The sequence below is a fragment of the Oncorhynchus kisutch genome, unplaced genomic scaffold, assembly GCF_002021735.2.
Source record: "Oncorhynchus kisutch isolate 150728-3 unplaced genomic scaffold, Okis_V2 Okis02a-Okis13b_hom, whole genome shotgun sequence".
Lineage (NCBI taxonomy): Eukaryota > Metazoa > Chordata > Actinopteri > Salmoniformes > Salmonidae > Oncorhynchus > Oncorhynchus kisutch.
The window spans coordinates 7,260,533-7,276,589 of NW_022261979.1; the positions used below are offsets into that span (position 1 = coordinate 7,260,533).

Below are 16,057 nucleotides of genomic sequence, written 5' to 3' on the forward strand. Positions count from 1 at the left end.
CAGTGTGGTTTAGGGTTGGTTTTAAAATCTAATTTTAAGAAGTTACAAACAAGTAACCTAGTGATTAGAGCGTTGGACTAGTAACCGAAAGGTTGCAAGATCTATTCCCGAGCTGACAAGGTAAAAAATCTGTCATTCTGCCCCTGAACTGTTCCTAGGCTGTCATTGAAAATAAGTATTTGTTCTTAACTGACTTGCCTCGTTAAATAAAGATACAATTAAAATAAATTAAAAAGTTAAATTGTTGAAATGGGCGGGGTTTACGACTTTGTGTATTTGGTACGTAGTGACGACCGCTCAACAATCACAACACTTCGATGAGTAAAGTGTAATGGATTTACACTCCAGTCCAGCTGGTGGCGGTAATGCGCCTTTTGGTTGTCAACCGCCATTTTAAAAATCACAAAACATGAATGAGAAGAACTTTGAGCTGTCGCTCAGACGGAGAGGATATAGTTTCATGTTTTTGGAGCTCAACATTGACAAAAATGCTCATTTGAAACCGAAATAATTCTTGCAAAGCTGAATGATAGTCTTTGGTAGCGTGCATATCTGGAAAAGGTGTTTGAGACACTGATAGCATTGCACAGATAGCCGGCGTGGAAGAATGGCTGGAAGTGTTGTGTTAACTGGCTAACGTTAGCACTAGCCAACTGACTGACTAGCTAGCTAAATCGCCACATTCGCGGCGCATGAACTCATTGCATTGGGATTTATTAGGACTGGAAATACATGTATTTTTTTGTGGATACAGGAAGAACTTTCCAGTCCACACGACCATCGCGTCAAACCCGTAGTTCACGAACATGATCAAATTCATATACCGTATCAATGCATGAAGTCAAGATGAACAGGAAGAAGGACAAGGGATTTGAGAGCCCGCGGCCTTTTAAATTATAAGTATTTTCTATTACCTTTGGCTTAGTTAGCTTTGCACACACGTTTGTCCTTAAGTTATTACTTGGCACTGTATATAATACTGTAGCGCCATTATTCCTCAATGTGTTAACCTGTTATGTCATGTTTATTCCCACACGACTCACCAGGTTGTCTGCATCAACAACATCAACTTTCAAAGAAAGTCTGTGATTGTAAGTATATCGTAGTAAATATATTCGTTAACTATATTTCCCCCAGGTACACGCAATAAAATGCTAGTTTATATCCCTGTTGTTGTATCTGTAGAACCTAGCTGTAGGCTATATCCCTGTTGTTGTATCTGTAGAACCTAGCTGTAGGCTATATCCCTGTTGTTGTATCTGTAGAACCTAGCTGTAGGCTATATCCCTGTTGTTGTATCTGTAGAACCTAGCTGTAGGCTATATCCCTGTTGTTGTATCTGTAGAACCTAGCTGTAGGCTATATCCCTGTTGTTGTATCTGTAGAACCTAGCTGTAGGCTATATCCCTGTTGTTGTATCTGTAGAACCTAGCTGTAGGCTATATCCCTGTTGTTGTATCTGTAGAACCTAGCTGTAGGCTATATCCCTGTTGTTGTATCTGTAGAACCTAGCTGTAGGCTATATCCCTGTTGTTGTATCTGTAGAACCTAGCTGTAGGCTATATCCCTGTTGTTGTATCTGTAGAACCTAGCTGTAGGCTATATCCCTGTTGTTGTATCTGTAGAACCTAGCTGTAGGCTATATCCCTGTTGTTGTATCTGTAGAACCTAGCTGTAGGCTATATCCCTGTTGTTGTATCTGTAGAACCTAGCTGTAGGCTATATCCCTGTTGTTGTATCTGTAGAACCTAGCTGTAGGCTATATCCCTGTTGTTGTATCTGTAGAACCTAGCTGTAGGCTATATCCCTGTTGTTGTATCTGTAGAACCTAGCTGTAGGCTATATCCCTGTTGTTGTATCTGTAGAACCTAGCTGTAGGCTATATCCCTGTTGTTGTATCTGTAGAACCTAGCTGTAGGCTATATCCCTGTTGTTGTATCTGTAGAACCTAGCTGTAGGCTATATCCCTGTTGTTGTATCTGTAGAACCTAGCTGTAGGCTATATCCCTGTTGTTGTATCTGTAGAACCTAGCTGTAGGCTATATCCCTGTTGTTGTATCTGTAGAACCTAGCTGTAGGCTATATCCCTGTTGTTGTATCTGTAGAACCTAGCTGTAGGCTATATCCCTGTTGTTGTATCTGTAGAACCTAGCTGTAGGCTATATCCCTGTTGTTGTATCTGTAGAATCTAGCCACATGACTGAGAACCAAACATATTTCTACTGCGAGACATTGAAAACGACAGTATAAATATGTGTAGTCTTAGTCATTTGGCCGTGTAGAACCAGTCTAGTTTCTCATCCATGTCAACGGACACACCCCTCTATTTGACAGGGCTTTGTGGAGCTGACCATCTTCCCAACTGTGGTCAACCTGAACCGGATCAAACTCAACAGCAAGCAGTGCAGGATCTACAGGGTCCGAGTCAACGACCTAGAAGCACCATTCATTTACAATGACCCTACTCTAGAGGTCTGCCACCACGAGTCCAAGCAGTAAGTCCTCATACACACACGGTCTAGTATTCATAACTCTCCATGAGGGAAACAGAAAACAACAGTACATCTCCATCCTCCAGTACATCTCCATCCTCCAGTACATCTCCATCCTCCAATACATCTCCATCAGTACATCTCCATCCTCCAGTACATCTCCATCCTCCAGTACATCTCCATCAGTACATCTCCATCCTCCAGTACATCTCCATCCTCCAGTACATCTCCATCCTCCAGTACATCTCCATCCTCCAATACATCTCCATCAGTACATCTCCATCCAACAGTACATCTCCATCCTCCAATACATCTCCATCCTCCAGTACATCTCCATCCTCCAGTACATCTCCATCCTCCAGTACATCTCCATCCTCCAGTACATCTCCATCCTCCAGTACATCTCCATCCTCCAGTACATCTCCATCCTCCAATACATCTCCATCCTCCAATACATCTCCATCCTCCAGTACATCTCCATCCTCCAGTACATCTCCATCCTCCAATACATCTCCATCCTCCAGTACATCTCCATCCTCCAGTACATCTCCATCCTCCAGTACATCTCCATCCTCCAGTACATCTCCATCCTCCAGTACATCTCCATCCTCCAGTTCATCTCCATCCTCCAATACATCTCCAACAGTACATCTCCATCCTCCAGTACATCTCCAACAGTACATCTCCATCCTCCAGTACATCTCCATCAGTACATCTCCATCCTCCAATACATCTCCAACATTACATCTCCATCCTCCAGTACATCTCCATCCTCCAGTACATCTCCATCCTCCAGTACATCTCCATCCTCCAGTACATCTCCATCCTCCAATGTTCTCCTTGGTTCTTTTTGATGTTTTCACAAGAAACAATGACTGGTATGTGTGGTTGTTTTATCTACCTTAGTGGAAGGCACACTAAGTTGCTCTGGATAAGAGTTCCTGCTGAATGACATAAATGTGTGTAAAGTCAAGTGAGGAGGACAGGAGTAATCAAGGAGAAGACTTGAGATTCACCCCCTTGTATTACACAACTACTTTCAGAACACTGACCTGCAGTAAGTCCTCACCTCCTCCTCCTCTCTCTGCCCTGTCCCTTGCAGGAGGAACCTGAACTATTTCTCCAGTGCCTACACAGCAGCAGTCAGTGCTGTGGACCCAGATGCAGGACACGGCGAGCTGGTCATCAAAGTCCCCTCGGAGCTGTGGAAGCAAGGAGACGGTGAATACAGGACCTCGTCTTGTTCCAGTCAAATGTTGTCTCTGAATCGGGTTCATCTACGTTATGACGGCAGGGTAACCTAGTGGTTAGAGTGTTGGACTAGTAACCGAAAGGTTGCAAGTTCGAATCCCCGAGCTGACAAGGTATAAATCTGTCGTTCTGCCCCTGAACCAGGCAGTTAACCCACTGTTCCTAGGCCGTCATTGAAAATAAGAATTTGTTCTTAACTGACTTGCCTAGTTACATAAAGGTAAAAATTAAATTAAATGACCTTCTTTGGTGAATGATTGACCTCCGTTGCATCTGACTTGAGTCTTGGGACTTGAGTCTGTAGTTTGAATATGAAGGTTCAAGGCGTATTCTGATCGCCCGGTTGGTCCTCGATCTGTTTATAGAGTACCAACACACCTGGAACCAGGCTAATGTCCTGCAATGCTCTTAGCTTAATGCATATAGCATCAGGAAGCTTTAAAGTGTGTTTTATGTACAATTGAACTTGGTGCCCTGTAAATAAATGACTGTTTTTATGTCTTCAGAGATGAATGTGCTGAAGGTGTACATAGAGTTCTCTCTGGACCAGCCTAAAGGAGGCCTTCACTTTGTGGTGCCCGACGTAGAGGGGAGCATGGCTGAGAGAGGAGCACACGTCTTCTCCTTCGGATACCAGAACTCCACAAGGTGGGGAGGGAGACATTGATTGATTGATGTCATATTGAGACTTTTATTCTCTGTGCTGTCTAGGCTGGCCTGGTGTATCTCTCTGTCATTCTCTCTCTCTTTCTCCTCTATCTTCTCTTTCTCTCTGTCATTCTCTCTACTCTCTCTCTCTCTCCCTGTTCTCTGTCTCTCGGTTGTTCTCTCTCTACTCTCTGTCATTCTCTCTACTCTCTCTCTCCCTGTTGTGTCTCGGTTGTTCTCCTTTTTCTCACTGTCATTCTCTATCTCTCTCTCTCCCTGTTCTCCTTTCTCTGTCATTCTCTCTCTCGGTCATTCTCTATCTCTCTCTCTCTCCCTGTTCTCGGTCTCTCTCTGTCATTCTCTCTCTCCTTTCTCTCTGTCATTCTCTCTCTCCTTTCTCTCTGTCATTCTCTCTCTCCTTTCTCTCTGTCATTCTCTCTCTCTCTCTGTCATTCTCTCTCTCTCTCTCATTCTCTCTCTCTCTCTCTCTGTCATTCTCTCTCTCTCTCTCATTCTCTCTCTCTCTCATTCTCTCTCTCTCTCTCTCATTCTCTCTCTCTCTCTCATTCTCTCTCTCTCTCTCTCTCATTCTCTCTCTCTCTCTCTCTCATTCTCTCTCTCTCTCTCTCATTCTCTCTCTCTCTCTCTCTGTCATTCTCTCTCTCTCTCTCTGTCATTCTCTCTCTCTCTCTCTGTCATTCTCTCCACTCTCTGTCATTCTCTACTCTCTCTTTCATTCTCTCTCATTCTCCTCTATGTAATACTATCAGATATGTTGTCACAAGCCTCGTCCTTCCTTGCTCCTTGACTACTTACACTCTTGTCCACCGGTCTTCCTCTCCCAGGTTCTGGTTCCCCTGTGTGGACTCATACTCAGAGCTGTGCACCTGGAAGCTGGAGTTCACAGTGGATGCCTCTATGGTAGCTGTGTCCTGTGGGGACTTGGTAGAGACTGTCTATACCCATGACATGAGGAAGAAGACCTTCCACTACGTCCTCCCCATCCCCACCGCCGCCTCCAACATCTCACTGTCTGTCGGGCCCTTTGAGATCCTGGTCGACCCCTACATGCATGAGGTACTGTCTGTGTGGAAAAGCATTGCATAGAAACCCAGCATTACCTATCACAATGGATTTAGTAGATGCCTGTAGGGTGTTCTGAAAGGAGAAGGGATTTAGTAGAAGCCAGTAGGGTGTTCTGAAAGGACAATGGATTTAGTAGAAGCCAGTAGGGTGTTCTGAAAGGACAATGGATTTAGTAGAAGCCAGTAGGGTGTTCTGAATGGATTTAGTAGAAGCCAGTAGGGTGTTCTGAAAGGACAATGGATTTAGTAGAAGCCAGTAGGGTGTTCTGAAAGGACAATGGATTTAGTAGAAGCCAGTAGGGTGTTCTGAATGGATTTAGTAGAAGCCAGTAGGGTGTTCTGAATGGATTTAGTAGAAGCCAGTAGGGTGTTCTGAATGGATTTAGTAGAAGCCAGTAGGGTGTTCTGAATGGATTTAGTAGAAGCCAGTAGGGTGTTCTGAATGGATTTAGTAGAAGCCAGTAGGGTGTTCTGAATGGATTTAGTAGAAGCCTGTAGGGTGTTCTGAAAGGACAATGGATTTAGTAGAAGCCAGTAGGGTGTTCTGAAAGGAGAAGGGATTTAGTAGATGCCTGTAGGGTGTTCTGAAAGGAGAAGGGATTTAGTAGAAGCCAGTGGGGTGTTCTGAAAGGAGAAGGGATTTAGTAGATGCCTGTAGGGTGTTCTGAAAGGAGAAGGGATTTAGTAGAAGCCTGTAGGGTGTTCTGAAAGGAGAATGGATTTAGTAGAAGCCAGTAGGGTGTTCTGAAAGGAGAAGGGATTTAGTAGAAGCCAGTAGGGTGTTCTGAAAGGAGAATGGATTTTGTAGAAGCCAGTAGGGTGTTCTGAAAGGAGAATGGATTTAGTAGAAGCCAGTGGGGTGTTCTGAAAGGAGAATGGATTTAGTAGAAGCCAGTAGGGTGTTCTGAAAGGAGAATGGATTTAGTAGAAGCCTGTAGGGTGTTCTGAATGGATTTAGTAGAAGCCTGTAGGGTGTTCTGAAAGGAGAATGGATTTAGTAGAAGCCAGTAGGGTGTTCTGAAAGGAGAATGGATTTAGTAGAAGCCTGTAGGGTGTTCTGAATGGATTTAGTAGAAGCCAGTAGGGTGTTCTGAAAGGAGAATGGATTTAGTAGAAGCCAGTAGGGTGTTCTGAAAGGAGAATGGATTTAGTAGAAGCCAGTAGGGTGTTCTGAATGGATTTAGTAGAAGCCAGTAGGGTGTTCTGAAAGGAGAATGGATTTAGTAGAAGCCAGTAGGGTGTTCTGAATGGATTTAGTAGAAGCCAGTAGGGTGTTCTGAATGGATTTAGTAGAAGCCTGTAGGGTGTTCTGAAAGGAGAATGGATTTAGTAGAAGCACTGAGTGTACAAAACATTAGGAACACCTTCGTCGGGCCATGGACTCTACAAGGTGTTGAAAGCGTTCCACAGGGATGCTGGCCCATGTTGACACCCAATGCTTTCCACAATTGTGTCAAGTTGGCTGGATGTCCTTTGGGTGGTGGACCATTCTTGATCCACACGGGAAACTGTTGTGTGTGTGAAAAACCCAGCAGCGTTGCAGTTCTTGACACAAACCGGTGCACCTGGCATCTACTACCACTCCCCGTTCAAAGGCACTGAAATATTTTGTCTTGCTCTTTCACCCTCTGAATGACACACACGCACAATCCATGTCTCAATTGTCTCAAGGCTTAAAAATCCTTCTTTAACCTGTCTCCTCCCCTTCATCTACACTGATTGAAGTGGATTTAACAAGTGACATCAATAAGGGATCATATCTTTCACCTGGTCAGTATACTCTGTAAGTTGAAGCAGCGTCAAGGATGTGTGAATCAGTCTAGGAAACTCGGCGTGCGATGCTGAAATATTGTCCAAGATGGTTTCTCTTCAAATATACGTTTGGATAGAATAGAATACAAAAGAAACAGAATAAGTGTATTCTCCCCCCCCCCCCCCCCCCTCGTCGGTAACCTAGGAGCTCGTCAGTGGCCTAGGAGCTCGTCGGTGGCCTAGGAGCTCGTCGGTGGCCTAGGAGCTCATCGGTAACCTAGGAGCTCGTCGGTGACCTAGGAGCTCGTCGGTGGCCTAGGAGCTCGTCGGTGACCTAGGAGCTCGTCTGTAACCTAGGAGCTCGTCGGTGACCTAGGAGCTCGTCTGTAACCTAGGAGCTCGTCTGTAACCTAGGAGCTCGTCGGTGGCCTAGGAGCTCGTCGGTGACCTAGGAGCTCGTCGGTGACATAGGAGCTCGTCGGTGACATAGGAGCTCGTCGGTAACCTAGGAGCTCGTCGGTGTTACTTGGATTTGTTTCCTAAGAACAGCGTGGTAACTGTGGGTTCTTATCCAGATTTCTAGAAGTCTGGTACAGAGAGATTATTGAAATGATATTTCATCATCGTATTCAGTACCAGGCATACATTGAGCAAAGCTTTGGCATAGCTGAGAGTGTCTCAGAGGGAACCTCTGTAGTGTTGACACCTGTTTAAAGATATTTCCCCCTTTTCCCAGGTCACCCACTTCTGTTTACCCCAGCTCCTGCCCCTGTTGAAACACTCCATGTCCTACCTGCATGAGATCTTTGAGTTCTACGAGGAGATCCTGACCTGTCGATATCCTTACTCCTGCTTCAAGACTGTGTTTGTGGACGAGGCCTACGTCCAGGTGTCTTCCTACGCGTCGATGAGCATCTTCAGGTGGCTACAGTCTCTTGTGTCTAGTCCTGATCTTTATGTGGCTTTTACTCTCCGTCAACAACACATTTTTACTTTAGAACGATGTTTCACAACGTTTGGATGTTTACATCGTATTGTGGAAACTTCTCACTGTTTGTTTGTTTTAACCTTTTACATTTTCCACGAGTTTGTCACTGAAAATATTTCGATTGGGAGGTCCAATTAAATTCTGATTTATTACGTCAATATTTACTCGGTTAAGACCTGCACCTCAGGTGCTTTTGCAGTTTCCCTCGGTGACAAAGAACAGCTCTCCTCAACCATTCATTTCTTGCTTTCACTTTTCATAATGCTGACTTGTTTTGGCAGAAGTCAAACTGAAAATGGTTTTTCTTCTCCCTTACCCCCTCTCCTCATCCCTCTCTCTCTCTTGCCCTTCTCTCTCTTCCCCTCTCCCTTACCCCCTCTCCCTCATCCCTCTCTCTCTCTTGCCCTTCTCTCTCTTCCCCTCTCCCTTACCCCCTCTCCCTTATCCCTCTCTCTCGCCCATCTCTCCCTTACCTGTCTCTTCCTCTCTCCTCTCAGTACTAATCTGCTCCACAGTGCCATGATCATAGACCAGACCCCCCTGACCAGACAGTGTTTAGCTCAGGCCCTGGCCCAGCAGTTCTTTGGCTGCTTCATCTCCAGGATGTCCTGGTGAGTAACGTACTGAGTAATACCTGACGGAATATAGTGGAGTGGTGGAGCGGCCTACAGACACCACACACACACACTCTCTCACACACACTTCAAACGTAAGAAGCACTCCTGGTTCAACCTAGGAGCTCGTCTGTAACCTAGGAGCTCGTCGGTGGCCTAGGAGCTCGTCGGTGGCCTAGGAGCTCGTCGGTGGCCTAGGAGCTCGTCGGTGTTATTTGGATTTGTTTCCGAAGAACAGCGTGGTAACTGTGGGTTCTTATCCAGATTTCTAGAAGTCTGGTACAGAGAGATTATTGAAATGATATTTCATCATCGTATTCAGTACCAGGCATACATTGAGCAAAGCTTTGGCATAGCTGAGAGTGTCTCAGTATGATGAATCTGTGTATGTGTTTGGCAACGTGTCTACAGCTGGTGGGGGGGGGGGGGGGGCTCTTGGCAAAAGTGCTGCTGCTGTCAGTTGGGGAGGCTGAGGTTTCACGACGTCTTCAAAGGATCACTGCAAACAATGGACCCCCTGTCTCATTAAGTGTTTAAAACTAAGTCAGATGTGGAAGCTCCACTTAGTCTTATTTCATTTTTCTTGTAGAAAAAGCCCCAGTTGTTTAAGACCTCGGCGAAGTCGAACAGGCCTTTCTCTTTTTGATACGAAAGACCCGTCACCTGCTTGCAATTCATCTTGTGGTTTCATTTCTTTTCAAGCCTGTAATTGAAGTCAGCTTGTTTTCTGAAACAGCTCGTATCCAGCTTGTAAAGAGAGGTTTAGCACTTTCTGTGTGTTACAGATGTTCACATGATTTCATCTCATTACATGAAGCTACGGCCAGTATTCATTAAATTAGTCTGAGGTAAAAACCACCATGGTTGAATAAAGTATAGTGTGTGTGTGGGTAAGTTAGTAAATGTCTGCCAAACGGGTTAAAATGAAGTCATTGTGTGTCGTCTGGCCCGATCGCCTTACCTGCTGTCTGGTCTGTGTTCTGTAGGGCTGATGAGTGGGTGCTGAAGGGGATCTCTGGCTACATCTATGGTCTGTACCTGAAGAAGACCTTTGGCGTGAACCAGTACCGCCATTGGATCAAAGAGGTAGGGGGTGGAACCAGTACCGCCATTGTGTCAAAGAGGTAGGGGGTGGAACCAGTACCTCCACTGGGTCAAAGAGGTAGGGGGTGGAACCAGTACCGCCACTGGGTCAAAGAGGTAGGGGGTGGAACCAGTACCTCCACTGGGTCAAAGAGGTAGGGGGTGGAACCAGTACCGCCATTGGATCAAAGAGGTAGGGGGTGGAACCAGTACCGCCATTGGATCAAAGAGGTAGGGGGTGGAACCAGTACCGCCATTGGATCAAAGAGGTAGGGGGTGGAACCAGTACCTCCACTGGGTCAAAGAGGTAGGGGGTGGAACCAGTACCTCCACTGGATCAAAGAGGTAGGGGGTAGAACCAGTACCTCCATTGGATCAAAGAGGTAGGGGGTAGAACCAGTACCGCCATTGGATCAAAGAGGTAGGGGGTGGAACCAGTACCTCCACTGGGTCAAAGAGGTAGGGGGTGGAACCAGTACCTCCACTGGATCAAAGAGGTAGGGGGTAGAACCAGTACCTCCATTGGATCAAAGAGGTAGGGGGTAGAACCAGTACCGCCATTGGATCAAAGAGGTAGGGGGTGGAACCAGTACCTCCACTGGGTCAAAGAGGTAGGGGGTGGAACCAGTACCTCCACTGGATCAAAGAGGTAGGGGGTGGAACCAGTACCTCCACTGGATCAAAGAGGTAGGGGGTGGAACCAGTACCTCCACTGGATCAAAGAGGTAGGGGGTGGAACCAGTACCTCCACTGGATCAAAGAGGTAGGGGGTGGAACCAGTACCTCCACTGGATCAACGAGGTAGGGGGTGGAACCAGTACCGCCATTGGATCAAAGAGGTAGGGGGTGGAACCAGTACCTCCACTGGGTCAAAGAGGTAGGGGGTGGAACCAGTACCTCCACTGGATCAAAGAGGTAGGGGGTAGAACCAGTACCTCCATTGGATCAAAGAGGTAGGGGGTAGAACCAGTACCGCCATTGGATCAAAGAGGTAGGGGGTGGAACCAGTACCTCCACTGGGTCAAAGAGGTAGGGGGTGGAACCAGTACCTCCACTGGATCAAAGAGGTAGGGGGTGGAACCAGTACCTCCACTGGATCAAAGAGGTAGGGGGTGGAACCAGTACCTCCACTGGATCAAAGAGGTAGGGGGTGGAACCAGTACCTCCACTGGATCAAAGAGGTAGGGGGTGGAACCAGTACCTCCACTGGATCAAAGAGGTAGGGGGTGGAACCAGTACCTCCACTGGATCAAAGAGGTAGGGGGTGGAACCAGTACCTCCACTGGATCAAAGAGGTAGGGGGTGGAACCAGTACCTCCACTGGATCAAAGAGGTAGGGGGTGGAACCAGTACCTCCACTGGATCAAAGAGGTAGGGGGTGGAACCAGTACCTCCACTGGATCAAAGAGGTAGGGGGTGGAACCAGTACCTCCACTGGATCAAAGAGGTAGGGGGTGGAACCAGTACCTCCACTGGATCAAAGAGGTAGGGGGTGGAACCAGTACCTCCACTGGATCAAAGAGGTAGGGGGTGGAACCAGTACCTCCACTGGATCAAAGAGGTAGGGGGTGGAACCAGTACCTCCACTGGGTCAAAGGGGTAGGGGGTGGAACCAGTACCGCCATTGGATCAAAGAAGTAGGGGGTAGAACCAGTACCTCCACTGGGTCAAAGAGGTAGGGGGTAGAACCAGTACCTCCACTGGGTCAAAGAGGTAGGGGGTGGAACCAGTACCTCCACTGGGTCAAAGAGGTAGGGGGTAGAACCAGTACCTCCACTGGGTCAAAGAGGTAGGGGGTAGAACCAGGCCGTCATTGTAAATAAGAATTTGTTCTTAACTGACTTGCCTCGTTAAATAAAAAATATATTGGTTATGCTGGTCCCACTGCTAAATAAACACATGACTATATAAAGTGTGATTTTTCTCTCAGGAACTGGACAAGATGGTGGAGTACGAGCTGAAGATGGGAGGAGTTCTCTTACACCCGACCTTCGGTGGAGGCAAAGACAAGGACAAGTGAGAGCAGCTCCCTGTTGGTTCTAATGGTCATTTAACATGGCTGATGTATTGCATGAGAACCACCTACTTTCCGTGTCAACACACTTTGATATGTGGCTCCAATGAGGGTGATGAATCTGTTTTAAACGGGGTGGTTCGACCCCTGAATGCTGATTGGCTGACCCGTATCCCACAGGTTTGATAAAACATGTATTTTTGCTGCTCTAATTACGTTGCTGTCCAGTTTATAACAGCAATAAGGCACCTCGGTGGTTTGTGGTATATGGCCAATATACCACGGCTGTGTCCAGGCTCTCCGCCATGCGTTGTGGTCAAGAGCAGCCCTTAGCCGTGGTATATTGGCCGTATACCACACCCCCTCGTGCCTTATTGCTTAAATCACCTCTTACTTTCAGTGTCAACACACTTTGATATGTGGCTCCAATGAGGCTGATGAATGTGTTGTCTGTTCTACCAGTCGAAAACCACCTAGTAGCAAGTAAATGACAGGTTAGATATTCCTGTTGCTACTGCTGTTGAGGGTGTTGGTCTACAAACCTGTATCTCTCACAGAGAAGTGGTGTTCTAGTTTTTAATTAAAAACGCATATGCCGATGTAAAGATTTCCAACTCCCAACGCTGCCGGAGAGTAAAACAACAAGTGAAGAGTGGAGTTTATTCATTCCAGCCCAATAAACCCGCTGGCACCATCTCAAGTGTTTGTCATAAATCAGACCTCTTTCTCTCGCTCCTTGAGTGGGCTTGGAGAGCTATCGACACGTTATGCCAACACGTACGCCTGTCTGTGTACCGCCTGTCAATGACTTGGCTAGTAACTTCACGTTGTAGTTTATCTTAAAGTTGCTACAGTGTACAAGCTGAGGAGAAGGAGGGAAGATGGAATGAGTTGTTGTTGAGAAGTAGGTTTTCTTTTCTGATTTTAATCTTCCTCTCTCTCTTTCTCCCCCCCTCTCTCATCTCTCTCCTCGTCCCTCACTCTCTCCCTCTCATCTCTCTCTTTCTCCCTCCCTCCCCCCTTCTCATCTCTCTTTCTCCTCATCCCTCACTCTCTCCTCTCTCTCTCTCTCCTCTCTTTCTCCCTCCTCTCCCTCTCTCCCCTCTCATCTCTCTTTCTCCTCATCCCTCACTCTCTCCTCTCCCCTCTTTCTTTCTCCCTCCTCTCCCTCTCTCCCCCCTCTCATCTGTCTTTCTCCTCATCCCTCACTCTCTCCCCCCTCCCTCCCTCTCGTCTCTCTCTCTCTCTCTCTCTCTCTCTCTCTCTCCCTCTCTTAGCCCTACCCCTCACCTCCACTTCTCCATCAAGCACCCTCACACCCTGTCCTGGAAGTACTATAAGATGTTCCAGTGTAAAGCCCACCTGGTCATGAGGCTCATTGAGAACAGGATCAGCATGGAGTTCATGCTGCAGGTGAGTGATTTTTATAATCAATTTAATAATCCATCCATCATCTAGTATGCACGCTGGTTCTGGTAAACATCTGGCCACACGTGAAGTCTAGTTGTTTAAACACTAATACCTACAGGGATTCAACACTGGAGTTTATTAATACTCCACTACAATGCAGAGTCTGGGTCATTCCAGTTCAACTACTACTTTCATGGAGGAAAGCATTTTCAATCCTCAAATCATTCGATCCCAGCACTCCATCAGATCCCAGCACTCCATCAGATCCCAGCACTCCATAAATATCCCAGCACTCCATCAGATCCCAGCACTCCATCAGATCCCAGCACTACATTGACTCTTCCTCTGTTCAGCTCCTGAGTCTGACCAGTACAGTGTCCTCGCAGAAGTACCAGACACATGTGGAGTCAGATACATGAACTAGATTATTCTGTTTCCTATCTGCTAGGTGTTCAACAAGTTACTAAGCCTGGCCAGTACAGCGTCCTCGCAGAAGTACCAGTCACACATGTGGAGTCAGATGCTGGTATCCACCCACAGCTTCCTCAAGTCCATCTCCAACGTGTCGGGGAAGGACATAGGACCCCTCATCAAGCAGTGGGTGTATCCTTTAACCTGTCAATCAGAACACTGGAGGGAGAGGTAACGTGACTATAACACTGTAATAGCAGATTAATGGTTAGGACATAGGACCCCTCATCATGCAGTGGGTGTATCCTTTAACCTGTCAATCAGAACACTGGAGGGAGAGGTAACGTGATTATAACACTGTAATAGCAGATTAATGGTTAGGACATAGGACCCCTCATCATGCAGTGGGTCTATCCTTTCAGCTCCCTCAGCCTGCTTAGCAGAACACTGGAGAGACTGGCCTGGTTAGAATACTAAGGACCGGCGGGCCTGGTTAGAATACTAAGGACCGGCGGGCCTGGTTAGAACCCTAAGGACCGACTGGCCTGGTTAGAACACTAAGAACTGACTGGCCTGGTTAGAATACTAAGAACTGACTGGCCTGGTTAGAATACTAAGAACTGACTGGCCTGGTTAGAACACTAAGAACTGACTGGCCTGGTTAGAACACTAAGAACTGACTGGCCTGGTTAGAACACTAAGAACTGACTGGCCTGGTTAGAACACTAAGAACTGACTGGCCTGGTTAGAACACTAAGAACCGACTGGCCTGGTTAGAACACTAAGAACCGACTGGCCTGGTTAGAACACTAAGAACTGACTGGCCTGGTTAGAACACTAAGAACTGACTGGCCTGGTTAGAACCCTAAGAACTGACTGGCCTGGTTAGAACCCTAAGAACTGACTGACCTGGTTAGAACCCTAAGAACTGACTGACCTGGTTAGAACCCTAAGAACTGACTGGCCTGGTTAGAACACTAAGAACTGACTGGCCTGGTTAGAACCCTAAGAACTGACTGGCCTGGTTAGAACACTAAGAACTGACTGGTGATTGGCCTGTTTATAGAGCCTCTTTAAGCAGTGTAATAATTGAACCCTTCAACAGAAGGACCAAATATATGTGTTTTGCATTTATCTTATAAGTTTACTGCAATGTCCAGAGTTGTCAACTGACAAGGAAATGTATTGTAGATATCACCAGTCAGCAGAAAGGTCTTGTCTGTTTATAGTCTATATGCAATATCAAGACTTTGAATGATTATAATATCCACTATACAACTGGAAATATACCATAGCAACCATTCCTGTGGTTATTACACTGCAGTAATTTAATGATTCACGCCCGATCGCTCTAGTTATGACGTTGAACTACCATTGTACCCCTGATTGGGATCAGTGCTGTAATCGTTTCAGTTTAGATATTAGCCTTAATTCAAGCCCACAGAGACCAGAGTGCGGTGGTGAAGTTCTTTGGCAGTTTTGCCTTCAACAGGAAACGGAACGTTCTAGAACTGGAGATTCGGCAGGACTACACCTCCTCTGGAACACAGAAATATGTGGTCGGTCCTCTTTGAACTGAGTTAACTTTACTGGTGTGCGGAATGGGCCTTAGTTAGCACTTTTGGGACTATTCGATTGGTCCCATTGTACCAGCAAAGCTAAATCAAACTACCGCAAGTATTTGACATTTTGTGTTTGACCCACGTCTGAGATTTAGTAGTAAGGTGAATCACTGTCTTTGTTCTGTAGGGACCCATCAAGGTGACAGTCCAGGAGCTGGATGGGTCCTTCAACCACACGCTGCAGATCGAAGAGAACAGCCTGAAGCACGACATCCCCTGCCACTCCAAGAGCAGACGGTAAACTCAAGCATCTTGTATCTGTTATTACTAACACATTTCAATAAGCCTAATGTAATGCCGTCTTAGCTGTAGTTTGGAGGATCAAGCCTAATGCAATGCCGTCTTAGCTGTAGTTTGGAGGACCAAGCCTAATGCAATGCCGTCTTAGCTGTAGTTTGGAGGACCAAGCCTAATGTAATGCTGTCTTAGCTGTAGTTTAGAGGATCAAGCCTAATGTAATGCTGTCTTAGCTGTAGTTTGGAGGACCAAGCCTAATGTAATGCTGTCTTAGCTGTAGTTTAGAGGATCAAGCCTAATGCAATGCCGTCTTAGCTGTAGTTTGGAGGACCAAGCCTAATGCAATGCCGTCTTAGCTGTAGTTTGGAGGACCAAGCCTAATGTAATGCTGTCTTAGCTGTAGTTTAGAGGATCAAGCCTAATGTAATGCTGTCTTAGCTGTAGTTTGGA

At 46.5% G+C, this 16,057-nt stretch overlaps 1 protein-coding gene across 2 annotated transcripts in view; it reads left to right on the forward strand.

Annotated features, from left to right (window-relative positions):
- The first annotated feature begins 397 nt into the window (after window positions 1–397).
- The window catches only part of LOC116352816 (transcription initiation factor TFIID subunit 2), a 43,088-nt gene continuing 27,428 nt past the window's right edge, over window positions 398–16,057 (forward strand). Inside the window, exons 1-14 of one of the 2 annotated variants that reach the window (XM_031811909.1) lie at window positions 398–896; window positions 1,037–1,091; window positions 2,335–2,495; window positions 3,595–3,713; window positions 4,250–4,391; window positions 5,237–5,468; window positions 7,965–8,149; window positions 8,714–8,827; window positions 9,817–9,916; window positions 11,844–11,929; window positions 13,205–13,340; window positions 13,786–13,940; window positions 15,193–15,307; window positions 15,498–15,607. In XM_031811909.1, coding sequence (XP_031667769.1) covers window positions 832–896; window positions 1,037–1,091; window positions 2,335–2,495; window positions 3,595–3,713; window positions 4,250–4,391; window positions 5,237–5,468; window positions 7,965–8,149; window positions 8,714–8,827; window positions 9,817–9,916; window positions 11,844–11,929; window positions 13,205–13,340; window positions 13,786–13,940; window positions 15,193–15,307; window positions 15,498–15,607 — 1,775 coding nt within the window. In that variant the 5' untranslated portion in view covers window positions 398–831. The remainder of the gene's footprint in view (window positions 897–1,036; window positions 1,092–2,334; window positions 2,496–3,594; window positions 3,714–4,249; window positions 4,392–5,236; window positions 5,469–7,964; window positions 8,150–8,713; window positions 8,828–9,816; window positions 9,917–11,843; window positions 11,930–13,204; window positions 13,341–13,785; window positions 13,941–15,192; window positions 15,308–15,497; window positions 15,608–16,057) is intronic. The other variant, XM_031811908.1, reaches the window with a different exon arrangement.